Genomic DNA, 18,829 nt, shown 5'->3' on the forward strand with positions numbered 1-18,829 from the left:
GGCTGGGGAAATTCACTTCATAGCGATAGCAGTAAATCCAGACGATTTAAACGTTATAAGCTACTTTTTGCTTTTCTACTTTATTGTGAAGTCCCCTGAATGCAATGGCATGAAGACAGCTATGCAAGAGTAATCTGTATTCACTATACTGTGGGGTTTGTTGCCTCAGGGTAAGAGCATGATGATGGTTTCATAGCTAATAGCTGACATTTAAAATAGACAAAGTGTGCTCCCCTTGCTGTAACTCCAGTGCTAACAAGAATCTACATTGTCTGGTTCACCTGAAGCTTTTGTGCAGACAGGACAAATAGACGATGCATCAACTAACCTGATAATCACTGAACAAAGGGTTTATAATGAAGCTCATTTATTGCTGCAAATGCCTCTAATTCTGGTAATTAGGAAGCATGCTCTCTTTCACTACCTCGCATGTATAATGCCATCACCTTAAGGTATTTTGTATTATAACATTAATTTTCATAATGCATTTCTACAAAGATACTGTTTTGTTTCAAATTGAACAACTTCAAATGTGCATGTTATTTATGTTTTTTTTTTCTCCTTAGTATAGAAGTTTCTCATTAGTTCTGCCATGTACTGTGTTTGTCTAACTAAGGAAAAGAAAAAGGCACATTTTAAATGTATATATGTTACCACCATAATAGCCATGATTTTTCATGTTTGACAAGAATGAAATAAAATAAAAATAAACAAAATCCTTGACCTTTTAATGCTATTCCAGCAGCAACAACACATCTCCCACGGTAACACTATCTCAGTGAGCAGGACAGAGAGTCCCTGGGTGTGTACTTTACATTAGGTAACAGTATTGAAGTACTCCGGGATATTGCTGTGAAGTTACTGTACATGTTATAGAAAATAACATGGTGGTTGTAGGTTCTATACTGAATGCTATAGTGCAGAATGTCTTCGACAAAGTATGTCTCAATGGGAAATCTCGGATAATCCAATAGTCAGAAAGGAATTACATAATTATGTGGGTAGTTCAGTATCAATAAAACAATGTAATGTTCAGGATAGGCACTGTATAAGGTTTAACATGCAAGGTGTTGTGAATACACTACTATTCTTTCTCTATCATTATGCAAAGTGGATTTTCTAAATATCTTACATGAAAACTAATATCAATCTCTGGTGTAAAATGGTGTGGAAGGAAGCAGCTATAAAAATGCTTGTTCTTGGTGCGGCGGTCTTCTTGCGTTCCAACAGCAGTGTAGCAGTTTGATAGAGATCATGCTGTACTATTCCAGCGTGTTCAAGCCCTACACCTTTTTATAGGCCCAGGGGTTCAGTTCAGCAGTTTGATTTGGCATGTCAATAGCTAGAGTACTTCGAATGAAACCTTCCATAAAGCAGTCTTGAGAATGTTGGCTTTTTACAATGATGATGATAATGTACTCATTCTTTACGGATGTCTCTCTTGTGTCCCATTAGGACAGTAAGCTTACACAATGTATTGCCATGCTGTCATTAAGTTAATGGCACTTGGAATGAAGGGTGTTCATGAAACAACAAGAATTATGCAAGTTCTCAATAAGGCAGACTGGGAACAGGATTATGAAGTTCTTTGAAGATCATTTCTGTTATTTCTTTCTTCATGAACAGAAAATAAATTCCCAACTCTGAATTATGTGTAATCGTTAAATGGTTCCTTTCCTACAGGTGTTAATAGTATATATATTTATATTTATATATATATATATATATATATATTATATATATATATATATATATATATATATATATATATATATATATATATATATATATATATATATAGAGGTAGCATGGTCCAGTGGTTAAAGTCCGCTTGAAACCAGAAGGTCACCAGTTTAAATCCCACCTCTGCAACTGATTGACTCACTGTGTGATCCTGAGCAAGTCACTTAACCTCCTTGTGATGATAAATGCACATATAATGCACAGTTCACAGCCTACCTCTGTAAAGTGCATAGTGGTCCATTATGAAAGGTGCTATATAAAAATTAAGATATTATTATATACATATACACAATAGTAAATTGGAACATCCACTAAAAATAAATGCATATACGAGTTTGGACATTTTATTAAAGCAATAATGTAAGCGGTCCTATCTTGGCAGTCTCATATAGCTTTAACCCTCTCTTAACAACTATCAAAGCTCTAAGAGAAATTGAAAATGCATAGATCACTCCACAAGTATGACAGATGGCTATAAAAGCAGACCACAAATATTCCTTTGTTGTTTTTATGCAACTATAAACAGCTGTAAATTCCACTTCAAAGCTTCGCAGATGCAGAGGATTAGTTTTTGTTTTCTGTAAAAAATTGAAATGCAATTTATGGCAAATTAACATATCACTTTAACATCAAATTATATGCTTGGTAGACTCATATTTTCCAAAAAAAAGTACCTACGAACATCAGGAAACTAGCAGTAACAGCCCCAAGTCAGGGAAGGACCCTTCTAAAAGTATACTGCTGTTCTCAAAGGTTAACATGCATGTAATGGACTCTCTCCAGTAACTAGCAGAGTGAAGTAGTAACTATTGATGTGTCTGTTTGCTTTGCCAATAAAGCCTTGCTTTTTTTATAGGGTCCTCAGTTTCTTTTATTATGTTAAAGATGACAAAATACCATCCCACCACTTCATACAGTAGGGACCAAAAAAAAAAAAGACAACAATAGTTGAAAGATGAAATTCATCAGCATGCTGTTTACAACACTGCAATAAGATGAATACTGGATGGTTTCTCTCAGATGTCGTTCCACCTCTGGGGGACAGTCGAGAATGTCCATGCTTGCAGGCATGGCACTGAAGCTCCTAAAGTCTGGATGTACTCAGCTGTGTACTCAAGTATTAGCTTTGTTGAAGCAGGTACAGTATGTAATTGCGTCAGATGAGCTGTGTCCACAATGCTGATGGAGCCTGGCATTTTTATTGCAGCGTTCAACACGTTAGCTTCCCGGCCTGGATTTGACCCTCAGTGACTACTGCTTATATTATGGTGTTCCTGCCATACCTTCCCAGCCGTAGTTTGCAAATAGCAACTTGCAGTAGAGCACAACATGTACAGTGTGACCCGGAAAAAGAGATGTTTTTTGCTGATTTGCAATTTACAGATGGTAGTTGGTTCATACAAGCCAGTGTGAAGCCATGTCTCGAAAGAGCTGTCTGAATTCAAATGATATTCAGGTGCCATATTAGTGGGAAGAGCAATAGGGAAACCGGTGAGCTAACCAAGGTTTAGCTTGGATCTTATGATCCATCATGTCTACTGTCAACTATGAAACGTACAAGAGGGCTCATGTGGGCGTATTTCTGTTGACATAGAAAGGGCCAGGTTATCCCTTTGGATAGAATATTGAACTCCCAAGGGACTTTTTCAGCACAACGCTCCCTGTCACACTGTAAGAGTGGCTAATTGACAATCATATATCCATCTTAATGTGGCCAGCTCAGAGCTCAGATCAGAGGAAAGAGTTGGAGCGCCAACACCACATATTCAATAATATACCCAATAACTGGTACACTGGTTTAAAAAAGGGGGAAATTCCTCTCAAGATACTCTGCATCCATGGGAAAGGTGGCCCCACAAAATGCTAAATGTGTATTTTGTGGTCCAACACTTTTTCAAGGGTGCTATATGCTGTGTATACCAAAGTATAATCTGGACCAAGTAGGGGAGGATGGACTTTTTTGTAAAGTACTAAATTGCAAAATTAAGCAACAATTGCACGATTTAAAACCATATGTTATTATATGTATTGCAAAATGTGCACCTTCGATGTAGATATTGCAAATTAAAATAAATACTACGTAATTAGTCAGCTATTTAGCAGCGCTCCATTGAACAACAGTATTATGGGGTCTGTGCCAAGAGGAGCTAACAATTGAAGACTGTGTGCTTGTATGTAATTGAAGATAAACAGCTCCAATATGGTTGTGTAAAACAATGGAGCTATTTTATCACTTGTATCTATATAGGAGATGAGACAGGGAAGTAGTTCCATATGCTGCCATGAATGTTATGTTCAGTAGGGTGCTGTGGTACAGCACCACTATGATATCATAACTGCAGCTGTTTCTGTTTACTGTCATTAGTTTTTTTTTTTTTTTTTTTAACAATTATTTTTATTCATTTTCAAATTTTCTCCAAATTTTAGAATGTCCAATTATTATTCAACCTGGCCAACTGCTGCAACCCCTGAACTAACTCGGGAGAGATGAAGATGAGCACTCGCATCCTCTGAAACAAGTGCCGTCAGCAGCCCACTTTTTTTCACTCTGCAAGCTCACCATGCAGCCATATCCAGAACTTACAGCATTGAAGGACCATGCAGTTCTGAATTGTGTACAGGCCGGCCTGCAGGTGCCTGACCAGCCACAGGGGTCGCTGATGTGCAGTGAGCCAAGTACTCCCCAGCCGACCTAACCCCTGCCCCACCCGGGCAGTGCTTGACCTATTGTGCGCCGCCCCCTAGGGAACTCCTGTCCAAGGTCGGCAGTGACATAGCTTGGACTCGAACCGGCGATCTCCAAGCTATAGGGTGCATCCTGCACTCTAGTACTCAATATGTATGAACTTGCCTGTATTCAGCAATGAATTTGTTTTAATTAAAAATACTTACATATGAAATGTTGTTCAATGTATCTTAAACACAATCACTATATTTGAATGCACTTTACTTGTTATGAAGTACTAAAAGAAAGTCATTTACTGACATGTCTACTGTCGACGTGGCACCGAATAAAATACTGAAAAGTAAGCAAGGTTTTAAATATGTACCTGCTCAAAACTATTCTTCTGAAACTCTTCAAACCCAAAGATGTCCAATATTCCAATTTCAAGAGCGGGGTCTCTGTAACACCATAGAAAGAAGAGATGAGTGGCAATGAAAGCATGTTTTTAACAAAGAGTGCCTTGTATCCATTGACAGTGTGCGTGCTGTGACAGCATTTTATTTATTAGAATGACAGTGTTTAATGCAAAAAAAATGACTTCTTTACTTTTTGCATTGTTACATATCTTCAAATGTAGCATTTTAAAGTGTTTGTTTTACTTGGTGATCCTGTTCTGTTGAAGTCATTTAAGTACATAAACCCACTTTGCACTGTTTCCACTGCCTTCACACTGTTTGTATGTTCATGACAAACGCAATGTCTACAACACTTGCAATTAGTTTCTCAAGTGTAATTAACCACTGCTTGTTATTGAACAAAAAAAGCTCAAACCTCTGATTGTTAACCGAAACACCATGGCCTCTTTTACTATATATTGATACACCACCATGGCGAACAAGGCAATGAGTAATTTCACTTTGAATATCTGTGACTGACTATTCTTGACTCCTCATGTAAAAAACCCTGAGCATAACAAGCTACACTCTTGTGACACATCGGCAGATGTTTGTATTTTCTTTTCCATTTATGGTTTTGCTGGGCCTACTTTTATAAGGGGTATAAAGAGCTTCTGTTTTTCGGGTTTTATTAATTGTATTTTTCGTTGCTTTTATCCATTGTAGAGTTTTATGTAAATCGTTGTTTCTCGGGGCTTTCTGTTTTGATATACTGTATGAAATTTGTAGTTTCGGTTACTTTCCAACATACTTGAGTATTTTTTTTTGTGTGTGTCAAAATATGTATAGTAACTTGACAGTATCTGTACCTTTTTTCCTTTGCTGTTTTCCACAATCTATGGTCACGGCGCATTCTTCTGGGGTTTTTGTGTGTAGGCATTTTTGTACATTTTGCCACAATTCTGTTTTAAAGCCTCTGTATCTTAACTGTAATACAGCTTTAAATTCTGCTAACAAGCCTCTATCCTGATTGTAATCTCATTTTAAATCTCGCAAGTGGAGTCTCCAATAGAAATGTAGGAATGTGCTGTCACTCAGTAGTTGGGGTGGGTTTAAAGTATTCAGAACGAATCAATGATAGAAACAAGTCAGGAAGGCGGAACATTGCCCAGCAGCACTGGGAAATGTATTTATTATTATTATTGTAGTAGGTTTTATTTTTTTTCCAGTGTTTTTCCACTGTTTTCCGGTGTTTATTGACTATCCGCCAATTTCATTTTTTTGTATCGGATGTATTTTATTGGGTTTCAGAAGCCCGAAAATCAGAAGCCCTAGGTATAAGATAGTAGATGCATTTCCTTGCTTTTAAACGTTCTGCTCAGAATCTCACATTAAGGAAAGAATGCTTTAATATGTTATTTCAATGTGGGAGGCTGTAGAATTAATATTCATTTAAGAAAAGTAATCTTTTTTGTAACAGAATAGTCCTTGCTAAACATTTATCTTTTTGATAGTAAAGAATACAGTGTATTACAGTGATTACAATACAACTTTACTGGAGCACTCTTCATGTGCATTCATCGCGAGGCACTTCAAGATTGTATAAGCAAGACTGAACAAACGCGCTTAGATTTCAATGTACTAGAGTTTAGCAAGTAGTCCCAGAGTCCTTGTGTATAGTGAGAGAAATATATAGCTCTAAAGGCTTTAATGTGTACTCTGGGAACCTTCAGGAACCCCCATGGTTGACTAGGGTTGAACAAGTCAATGATTCACCAGCTGGTCTTATCTAAGGAGAAGCCTGTAAATAGACCTTGAACTGGATGGATCTTAAGGGTGATTACACATTAGGCCAGTAAACATGGATTTATATTAATTTAGTATTGATGCTATGCAAGTTCAAACAGTGGTTCTAATTTTGATATTTCTAAGATTTAACTACAACGGCTGTCAAAAAAAAAAAAAAGTGGTACAAAATGATTATGACAGCACAAGTCTTACTAGATGGACAGATAATATTATCATCTAAAGGAATCACAGAAAATGATACACCATCCGGGAGGTGACTAAGGCTGACCGAGATCAAAAAGGTTTGTCAGAACTGGACTATCAAAGACTGGACTTTAACATCCCATCAAACTTAATTGCATCTCCGGGGTCACAGATAGAAACACAGGTGCACACAAATGTGTTATTAGTGTAACAAAGAGAACGTGTCTCTGAACATGGCAAACCAAAACAGATGGTGCCTAACCATAGCATATCCTGCACATAAGAGCATGGGAGTAACCAGTTCAAAAACTTAATGATAAATACTGAACTTTCATCGTACATGTTTTAAAGGCTCTCTCTTGAGAGTTCTAGCATTGAATAACTTGTTTTTTATTCAATGGAACAGAGTGCCCTTTTTTTTTAAAAAAAGGATCTCGCTTTGCAATCTAATAATCTATTCTGCATTTATTCAAACCGAAACACAGAATGACGATGGTGACTGTTTCAAATTATACTGTGTTTCCAACTTTAGATTTTCCAAAATTAGCTGTTTAATTCAGATGTGTATGTACTTTCTTTTCCATGTATTTTACTGGTTCTATGAAACAGAACATAGTGCTGTGTTTATTTGACTCATAAAGCTATTATCATTCATGGAGTAACTAATGAAATCTCTTTAACAAGTTTACAGTGCGTCATAACTACTATCTGCATTGACTGCTTGTGATTTACATTATCTCTTATTGCCAAGAAGTCAGATACCTCTCACTGACATTCATAACAAACCAATGGTTATTTATGTTTGTCCTAAATGTTGATTTGAAGTTTCTAAGAAGTTTCTTTTTTTCTTGTGAAAACTGTAGACATTTTAGCTGAAAAAAAGAGAAAAGAAGACAGACTGTTACAGAGCCTGTTTGTACAGTATAGTCTCCTCTTGTTGAAAACCCTGTTTAGACATCTGCCATAACATGGTGTGATAAACACTCTGCAATAGATGTAATGCAGACCCTCAGTTATTTCATTCCCAGCTTTTTCAGGCACTCAAGCAGAGTCACTGTGTATATATATGTAGTACATTAGTCTGTATGTTATTATTTCCTAAACTGACTACAGCAGCCATGAGAAAAGCATGGAAGGGGTCTGTACTAAATGGAATATTAAGATGTGTTTTATACCAAGTAATTATTTCTCATTCAGTACCATGGGTATTAATTCAGTTACAGTGTATACACTATACCAATGAAAGATTACATGATTGTTATTGATGTATTGATTTGAACCTTGCTTTAAAAATATATTAAACCAACAAACAACCGGGTTTATGCATTTATTTGAAGCTTTCTGATTGCAATTTAGAACATTAAGTTTTACATTGACAAAATGCCACCTAGACCTCTACTTGTTAAGTAAGTCAATATATCAGAAGGAGTCTCCCGCATCAAACAATTAGATCTAGAGATCGATGAGAATACAGAAGCAAATATAATAAAGATAAACAAAATAGATCAGCTGCAATTTATTCATTTCAAACATTAACTCATAGTCTATTTCTTTTAATTAGCACATTTGTGTTAATGGCTACCAACAAATACTGTGGTTGAAACAAATAAGTGCAGTGATCGTGTTATGCATTGCACCAGACTTAAGGTTAACAGATAGGTCAGTCGGGTGAAGATAGACCGATTATTTTCCTTTCTAAACTTGATCGGCTATTACTTCTTACACCTTGAATACTAGATCTAATGGCTCACTGGTATTTGGTTCTGCATACAATACTCTGTACTTTATTTTCTGAACAGCACCATCTTTAAAGTAATTTTAAGTGATTCAAATGGGTACTGTGGCAGAGCGGATGCATGGAAAGAGTGATATTTGGGAATGTAAGTTTGGCAGGGATGGGGTTAAATCCATCTCTGCCAACAACCATAGGTAAAAATTCCCTAACTAGGTAATTGAGTGTGAATTGGGGAATGGCCACATGTATTTAAAGGGAGGAAACACTCTTTGTTTGTTGAAGGATTTTGGACAGGGAGGAAATGACAATGTCTCTGAAGGCACTGAGCAGCTTGGACAAGAGGAAGTAATCTTTTGAAAGCAAGCATTTGTGTTTTGTTTAACCTTTTATTTTGGCCCCTGTACTGTGTTTATTTATTCTTGGTTATTTGTGTTTGTAAATCAAAGTGTGCAACCAGCGCTTTCCCTGCAGCTTTCTGACTGAGTCTCATTCTCACACTATCCTGTCATAAGGAACCATTCTGGTGTTTCACTTTTTTTTTTTTTTTTAACAGACAAAAATTCACAAATACACAAATACATGGTTGATTTTCATACATAAATAGGCCTATTATAATGACAGCTAAATAGCTTCGGTGTCTAAATCTATTGAATAGAATCCATTAACTGTAGCATAGGGCGGTTTTTCTTTCAGGTAGCAGAAAGTAATATGTGTATATTCATCCAATAAACAACTGTATCATTTGTTATTTCTAGCAGCTTTATCCAGTATTAAAACAACTTGGATTATTTTACATTTCTGAAAACAATTCAAATGACTGTGTGCCCCAGCAATTTCAGTCATTTTACTCACACTTACATGCAGTCTCTTTAAAATGATTTTTACAACACAGTTATCAGCTTATTTTCCTGAGGTCCATGCAGATATCAGCAATTGCTCTATGAATCCATTTATCCTTGATAATGCTCTCTTACCCGTTGCTGTCGTCCTGACTCTGGAGGTAGTAGTTGATGCTGTTCACTAAAAAGCTGAAGAGACGATTATACAGTGACTTTGCTAGGAGATCCCGGTAATGATTTGCCACTTCAGCTGTGTGTCTTCTCATTATAACATCCCCTGGGAGTACAAAGACACATACAGAAAACCAGAATGCCACATTTTTGTGACAGTGAACTGATTTAAAAATGTAAAAAATTAATAATCGAATTGTACATTGTAATGTTAAACGTAAGACTCAAGTATATTGATACAATAAATCTAGCAAGGTGTAGGATTTACACGGACATGTGTAAAAAACATAATATGAATGAGGAAGAATCTTAATGTCATTTTCTTAGTAGTTTTACTGTCCCTTTACCTGACTAGATCAGCTGGTGCTTACTTTATATACTAATATAAAAATACTTTGGCTGATCTAGCCAACATTACATTTGTTTATAGCAGGCAACTAGAGACTCCAGAAGTCAGAGTCAAGGCATTTTAATAATAAGAACCATTCGAACTGAGTGCAAACATCATGGAAACTATATTGTGTTTCTGACAGGTGGATCCACCCCTAATCACATACACAATCAGGATATCCTATAAAGAGCCCTTGGCCCGTGCCTCCTTGTCGTTTCTTTGTTTGGTCCTCCCCCTCTGCCTCCACCTTGCAGTGTGCCTTGTCCCAGGGTGCCTCTTGTTGCCTACCCATACATTACTGTTCAGCCAGTTCATGGGTGGGGTAACATTGCCGAAAGGGCACTTGCCCTGCCGCTGGTTATAGCTGTCATTCTCATACATCACAGTTCAGCCAGCTCACAATGGGAGTGGTGGGTGCCTCCTGCCTGCTGCTGACCATAACTGCTAATAATCATTTCATAACAATGTCATGGTCCTGTCACTGGCATGGCTATCATTAATCAATAACCATTTCATCACAATCAGCCAGTACATGGGGCAGTAGAACATGGCCATAGTGCCACGTCCTGCTCGATGGCAATAGCATTGTCAAGCAATAATCATTCATCTCAGTCAGTCAGCACATGGACAACTCAGAGTTCAATGGATAAGGCTATAGGCCAAAAAATATGTTATGTCTCTTGAGCCTTCTGTCAGAACACAATAAAGATTCAGTCAAATCAATCTTTGGTGGGTGTCTCCTTTCTGAATTTAAAGCTAAAGGAACAAAATAAATAAATACAAAAATAAATACATACACAAATAAAAGACAATGTCATTTTAAGCTACTTACTCTTTAAACACACTGTTACACATAAAAAATAGGACATGAACTTGGACTAAACAAACTGGTTTTTCCCAGTAAAGCAGACATGGTTCCAGGTTAAGCTGTCAAGGTTCCTATTGTGTTACTACAGTGTCATGGCAAGTATCTGTATCAGAGGACAGTCAATATTCCTTCAATTCCAGATTGGAAACAATGTGGCAGAAATATCTATGACTTCCCTTGGTCGATTATTTTAACTAGAAAACATACCAAACTAAAAGTAGCTGTTCTCTGTTCAGGTGAAAGTCACGGCACTGAGCATCAGCATGTACTGCAGCTCTTCCCAGTGGACAGTAATTCTCTGGCTCGACAGAGCACATGTAGAAATCCAGTTTGAAGTGTTACAGACTGTCCCATTGTCTTATTGCTCGTCTATTCAGGCCCAGCTGGCACCAGATACAGGGCTGCACAAGTGCCAGCTCTCCCATGCCCTGTCCGTAAACAACCCCACAACGACGCCGCTCAGAAGTGTTGTGTGTTTGATTTTAGCAGTTATTGTTCCTTCTGTTAACTCAAAGGTGCACACAGGGATCTGTGTATGTGGGTACTCAAACTTGTAATCTTATAATATCAATTTTGGTTGTATGACAAAGCAAAATAGTTTCATAAATCGTTGTGCACAACCATTCACTATACAGGTCTCAATGGTGCAGTTGAAAGAAACAGATTTTATAGCAACAAGTCTTTTTACTGCAGGTAAAATAAACCTTTTAGTTAGTGTTGCCCTTTCTTAGTCATCTCACCTGGCAACTTCAAGCCCCTATCCTTATAATACCTACTTTTCTATAACTAACAGCTTCCCCTGCCCTAATCAATGCTTCTCCATTGAGCCAGTAACATATATTGACCTTGAAACAGAAAACTTACTTTAACATAGTATTTGAAATGTTTACTATAACACATGCTTCCTTTCAAGACCTGCGTAGCTAATGGAAGTGCATAATAGGTAAGATGTATATAATGATTATGTTAGCTGCAACAATATTTACCTTTGAAGTACTGTACATCAGATGTTAAGGCTGATCCAAGTTCATCAGTTGAAATTTTCAGCATGCCAGCCACTGAAGAGAACAAACTTCACATTAGATTATCATTGCTACTTCACCACAGCTCATACACTGTAACAAGTATTCAATCTACCCTTAACGAAAGAGCTTTGAAGTGTAGCACTTGAGAACTTCTCTAAGAAATTCTTTGAATGTGTGAACAACTTCCAGACAATTCTATGACCTTGCCTTCAGAACTGGTCTCAGTACACTGACACACTGCATTAGTTTTTAAGTTTGGTTGGTGACGCTGATCGTAATGAAATTGATTCTGCACGTACAGTACATTGTAAAAGTAAAAACATAATAAGATAACAGAAGAGATAAAAAAAAAAACAGCTCAAACAAGATATACATCATCTACATTTATCAAATTTTTAACTTCCTACCTGTTTAATATCCTAATATTTGTGTTCTTTATTATTTTTCATTGCTGTTTATTTAACAGATCGTTATTTGTCACGCTTACTAATTATTCCAGCTTTTTTTTTTAAAGACCTAATTATGAGACAATCAGGCGGTAAAGCATATTAGTTTTGCCTAGTTAGTATAAATGGCAAATAACAATAAAGGAAAATATAGTTAATATAAAGAATCTCTTTAAATAAAATATTGTATGTACACCATGTACAGCAGCTCACTTTAGAAATGGGAATTGAGGTTCCTGGAAATGTCAGAGGATTGCCAGGGGGAACAGAACAATATTATATTTAAGGAATGCTAGGAGGTAAAGGTTAAGCTTCTCTAATGGCATGAGGCATGATATCAGTGCAAGATGAATATATGCCTTTCCCAGAAAAGGTTTTGTCAGAATAAGAGTATGGTGTTCGGTAGTACAGTCAGTCATCAAAAATAGCAGAAAGAAGCAATAATTACCCCACATCTTGTTAATTTAGTGCAATAACAAAAACAAACAACACAACTTAAAGAAAAACACTTGTTTAAACATAATTTAATCATGGCTGAGAGTGGGAGGGGAATTAAGTTTGACTGGAAGTGGGGGGTTGAAGTATTTGGGTGCAACCTTTGTGGTCATATTATCTCTGCCTCAAATGAAGCAATGATATTAAATAGTGACTATCTGTAATTAGATTTTTGCCATATAATCAGTAACTACTGTCATACAAAAATAGTTAAACGCTATTATCAGCTTACACAAAGATGTTGTTTTTAGGAAAGATTCTATTCATTGAATAGTATTCTTGTAGCTTGTGGCTTGTGGCTTGAAGTGCTCCCCCTGCAGGAAAATCATGTAGTGAAAGAGCCAGAAGGTCACATGTCACTGACCTTGTTCTAGCAACTGCAGGTCTGACACAAACGCTGTCTCAGCGTCTGTTAATGCAGTGAACCGAATGTCCCCAAGGTGTAAAATTGCAGACAGGATCACAAACAAATTGTCCACCTCCTGAAACATTACAATAAAAAAAAAAAACAGGAATCAGTGAATATGCAAATGGCGTACATTTTAATTTGAAGGGACCAATCAGTTAATGATATTCAAATCCATGTTTAATGAAAGAGATAAAAAATCATCTTGCACTCACACAAGGCATGCTTGGCACAGCAGGGATGGCTTTCAGTTAAAAAAGACCTTAACTGACAGTACTATTAATAGCACTGCAGTACCAATAATATATTTTACATTCACGGACCCAGACCAGTTATTGACTGTGACTGGCTGCAGCCAGCAAGGAAATCTAGACACCAATGTCTAAACGTATATTTTTACACAGTTCCACTGTATTTATTTCTAAAAAATAAATACTTCCTCGTGGCACCAATCTTTACTTGAAATAAATTGCATTTGTAACTTATTCTTTAAACTGAATTGGTGTTATAGTAGTTCACAATCTATATTTTAAGATGGTTTACTCAAGATTTCACATGTTTTTGTCAGTTTCAAAATGATTTATTTTAAGCAATGAGTTTACATTATGAAGGCATAGAAAGTAGTGATACGACTCTCTCTCTCTCTCTCTCTCTCTCGCTCTCTCTCTCTCTCTCTATCTATATATATATATATATATATATATATATATATATATATATATATATATATTTATGCCATGGTCAAGTATAGCCTAGTCTTTGCAAAACTCAAGTTAAAAGCACAAGGTATCCTGTGACAACAGACCAGACCAGTTCATTACTGTATAGAACTCCTTTCTATAGAACTCCACAGTACCCACCAAACAAGTAAAGTTAACCATCTGCTAACTGGGATGGAGGTTTACTAACAGCATCTTAAGGAAGAGTGTTCAGACATCCAAGCAGGAAAACAGACTCCTGACCAGAAATGTTATTGCAACACCATGCTGACTAAATACAGTGACTTCTTTGCTTTCTTTGTTTGATGAATGTACCATGCAATGTAGGTATATAAACTAGGTAACAAGGTAGCAATGAAAACTACCAAGTTGCAATCAAAATGCTGATTGTAAAATACTGGTATTTCATAACATGTAATTACCATTATTGCTGTCTCATTCGCAAAAATAAATAAATAAATAAATAATAAACAAATGTTCACTGCTCAAACTGCTCACATGGAAGTACCTGTCCTTTACCATAAGAAACAGGTTCATGTGTGCATATTAACTTGTACGAGACCTAATACAAAATTACTATCAATTACCTAGTTATGGGTCAGAGGAACTCCGTCAGCAGACAACGAAGTTGACATTTTTGACAAGTATTTACAGTATAATCGTAAATCTCGAAAAACTACTCACTTCTAAATCTTTTGTAGTCATTTTTGTATTACTTTAGTATAAATACATGTTAATTTGGATTCATATGTTGTTTTTTTCTGACTTTATGTGAACGAAGACACACACAATTGCCTGTTTTCCCATTGGAAATAGTGATATTTTGAAAAATCACTGTCCTGGTCACAAAAGCAAAGTTTGTGGGGAAAAATAGCCATTTTCTATACTTTTGAGGCATAAGCAATTAGGAAATAACATTTACTACCCAGGAACAAAAAAATATATATATTGTTACACAATGTTATTTGATCCTAATCTCATTCAAGGTCCCTGTGGCAGGCTGACGAGTGGATAGAGGCCCAGAGACAGTCTGTAGTTCAAAAAAATAATTATTTTATTATAAATTCACAAAAATAAAAGGGCACAAGGGCCAAAACAAAGCGATTTAAACACAAAAAGAAAGAAAAAAAGCAAAACTAACAAAAATAACAATTTCCAGGCTGGGCAATGCCTTCACTGGATTTATCAAAATTCAAAAATCACACACCAAAAACCACAAACCTGCTTCCTCAGCTCCCTCCTCCCAAATGAGAAGCAGAGGCCTCCTTTTATGTCAGGTGGCTGGTCGCTGATTGATCGTTAATTAACCTAATCAACCCCAGCCACCTGAACATAATAAACCCAGGCAGGTAGGGGAAATTAACCCCATCCCTGACAATTTAAAAAGGGCAGAGCTTTGCTCTGCCACAGTCCCATATATTTATGCCCTCTAATAGTGGAAATGACTGACATGACCGTATTAGTGTCGTGCTGATGGAATGGTCACTAGCTGCCTTCTAAAACAGGAAAAAGATGGTGTTGATGTTTTGGTCACTGGCCCAGCCCAGAGAAGGACAGTCAGTGTTCTCTGAAAGGGGAAACCTATTGGATCTGCCAAGGCAGTGCTGAGGCCAGACAGCTTGTGCCAAGGTATAGACATACGACATCGTACATGAAATTGTCTGGAAAACATTTGTCTTTTTTAACCTTTTTTGAAAGAATTTACAGCATCAATTCCAGGACTTTGGCGACTATGCAACCCTCCCTACTATCACCTCCTGCTGTGGACTCTAAAACATACTCTTACATATGATTTGCTTCAAAGTCATTTCATTTTTCTTTGAAATGGTCAACGCAGTTCACCTTCACATACCCACAGTGCCAGAGTTCCGAAACACAGAGAGATATATATTGATTACAGCACCTGTCTACTGCAACACCAGGGAGAAGGAAGGATAACAATGTACTCCAAAGACATAAATAGCAAGCTTGTATAGAAACAGAAAGCATGAATCTTAAATTGTAATCTGCTCTCTGTGGCCTAGACAAACATCACTAGACAATGAAACTGAAACAAACTGCTTTAATCAGATAAAAGACGCTAAACACGCTGATAAATGACATGATCTGATACAACTCTGAATGTAGTTAATAACAGAATAATCAATACATATGCCCTGATTAAAGGGCAGATATGCACAAATAAGATTTTACCAACCATATGCTCCCTGAAGCCAGATACACAGATCTACATCGGGGAAGGATTGACATGATTCGCAGGTACAGGTGCGATCTCAAAACAATGTTAACTGGAAATAATGTTGTGTAATCTGAGATATAAGACACAATCGTCAAATTTCCACTATTATGATATACATATTTCAGTACATAACCTTTCAATAGATCTATTTTTAGCAAAACTATTTTCTTATTTAAGGCCATAGTTTGTTAACTAAATGCAGAAATTTATGAGACATAAGACATTTACCAGAGGTACAGATAGCACCTAATGTACCTCTGGTTAGTACCTAATGTTAAAAAGTTGAAAAATATCATTCTGTATGCTTCTATTTCAGACTTAGCAATAATGGTATTTTACAATATTACAAATAATGGGATATTTAACTTTACAATATCATTTTGTCCTTTTCCTCTCTCTTCTTTAAAGTATGCATCATCTTAAGCCACAATTGACTGCCACCCTCTGTGGCAGCGGGGAGAAAGATAAACTACTGTAAAGCCATAAATATTTGCAAGCCTTTTATTATCCATTTTTCATGTATGAAAAATTAAAACTTCAAACATTTTTGGCTTTGCAGTGATAGAGTAGCAGACATCCTCCTCCACAGGTACTCATTTGATATGCCACCCTTGTGGCAAACCAGTATTGCCTGTCCTTCCACTTCATAGCCACACATGCACATTTTCTTCTCTTCTATGTATGAAATAGTTTCTATCCAGTTCTCCCAAAACAGTCACTGCCAAAACTAACCCACTTTGGATACTGATCTGTCATATGATGTTGACGATGATTGTTTTCAGTTTAGTTAAAGGGTGGAGTTCAGGACAAGTTGTTCTCACAACATACCAGATTGTTGAAGCCCAAGACCCTCAGGGCTTGTTTCAGGCCAATAAATTTTTCTCTGTTTTGAGTGTTCGCTGTTGACTGTGTCTCCTTGGGTACATTTTGGCTCAGGTACCTACAACAAACAAATGACAAACAACAATTACCTGCTGGCTTGTACTCTGCGACTCCTGTTTTTCATCATTTAAGCAAAGGTTGGACCTCAAAATGACTGAAACTATATAAACAGACAGGTCAAAACTTTGATCTCCAGCTTAATATATGCCTGTGGCAAAGTGGTTGATTGTGTGCAGGTACAGGGGATTAAAGAACAGACAAACAATTGTAATCCAGGTGAAAAGGTTTGTTTTATTTATTGTTAAGTCCCGTGCCTGATAGCAAAACATACAGTAAATAATAATGGAGGTGAGTAATACAGCAAAGTCTATTACTTAATTTATAATCCCTGTGTTGCCCCGCAAATAATAATCTTGTTTTTATAAACCCACACAAAACACAAAACACATACACAAGTCTGTTAGTGCGTGAATTAGTGCTAGTGGTGCAAATACAGTTTTATTTGTGACAAAGGTGCAGTGTTGTCCAGTTTTATGCTGGCCCCTGGCGACACCACCAGAACTGTGTTAACTGTCTGACAACGTGCAAGACGAGACAATTACAAACAAACAAAAACACAACACTCATGGTTTTCAATAACAATACACTTTTACTGTCCTTCACCTCATTGCTGAGCGCATTGCAAGATGTTTAGGTCAATTATTTTATATATGCTGTACGTGACTATTAAATTCAGGGTTAAGTCCTACAAAGAGCGAACCAATACTGTCTTAAAGGTAGTCTACCTGCCATAAAACTTCAGGGGGTCACTGTGTTTAAGCAGCCAAACTGTTTATGTTGTAGTTGTTCTCACTACAGACCAATGTGAAGGAAGAAATTACAATTCTCTGTCCTCCTTATATGCTGTCACGCATAACCCCTTGGTAAATGAATGCAGCTGCCTTTACAATCTGCGGCTGCTACATTGTTTCCCTTCCAGGACAGTAGGTTCTTGCAACGGAGTCTCGCCTTTTTCCAGACTGACCGACTTCCCGACCTGGAGAAAGAACTGTCAAGCCAGCCCGTCCAAAGAACTCTGTCCTCGCTTAGCACCCTCACAGGTTGGGAGGGAGATTTACAAACAAGGTTCATTGTATTTCTGTCACAATGCCACACATATCTATTATGTTAATGCACGTGTTGCTCCTGATTTATGAAAAAAATATCAATGTATTTGGTGTTCCTACACTCATGAAAAACAGGACTGATGATGAGAAAATAATTGATGTGCAATGCTACCCCGCTATAATGAAACCTGTTATAGTGCGGAATCGGTTATAACAAGGTATGGTCGTGCCTCCCATTTCCCATTTCCCATTTCACAAACGTTGGATTATATTGTTTTACATCACTGTATTTAAACCCAGTTAAGTTGAACCTGGGACATATTGTAGTACTTATAAAGCTCCAGTGCTTGCATTGTATTTTTTTTCTAAAAGTTAAAACAAACTGTCCGTTAATGTTACAAAACCACTACGAAACAATACAAGTGTGTATAAACATCCTTGTCATTTATTCATTTATACTGGTCGATGGACCCCCCCACTGTGTGTGTGTGTGTGCATGTGTAAGCAGGAAAGTGGTAAGCTTGCCTCAGCCGGGATTGATTGACGGGGACATGAGAGCCCACATCAATGCGGACAGAGCTGACAGCTAAGTAAGACAAGGTACTGTGTATGTCAAAACTGTTTGCTGTTTTTGGTGTGGCCCAGGCGAACAGGGGCCAGGAATAATCATCCCAATAAACCATGGATTCGAGTTCCTGCAAACTGTGAGTGT

The 18,829-nt window shown here is 37.0% G+C and overlaps 1 protein-coding gene across 1 annotated transcript in view; it reads right to left on the bottom strand.

Moving 5' to 3' along the window:
- Window positions 1–18,829, bottom strand: part of LOC121327511 (unconventional myosin-XVI-like) — a 153,819-nt gene that overhangs the window by 57,373 nt on the left and 77,617 nt on the right. Inside the window, exons 17-21 of the mRNA XM_041271581.1 lie at window positions 16,958–17,069; window positions 13,130–13,247; window positions 11,786–11,857; window positions 9,505–9,646; window positions 4,794–4,866 (exon numbers count right to left, since the gene is read on the bottom strand). Coding sequence (XP_041127515.1) covers window positions 4,794–4,866; window positions 9,505–9,646; window positions 11,786–11,857; window positions 13,130–13,247; window positions 16,958–17,069 — 517 coding nt within the window. The remainder of the gene's footprint in view (window positions 1–4,793; window positions 4,867–9,504; window positions 9,647–11,785; window positions 11,858–13,129; window positions 13,248–16,957; window positions 17,070–18,829) is intronic.

This window comes from Polyodon spathula, chromosome 15, assembly GCF_017654505.1.
Source record: "Polyodon spathula isolate WHYD16114869_AA chromosome 15, ASM1765450v1, whole genome shotgun sequence".
Taxonomy (NCBI): Eukaryota; Metazoa; Chordata; class Actinopteri; order Acipenseriformes; family Polyodontidae; genus Polyodon; species Polyodon spathula.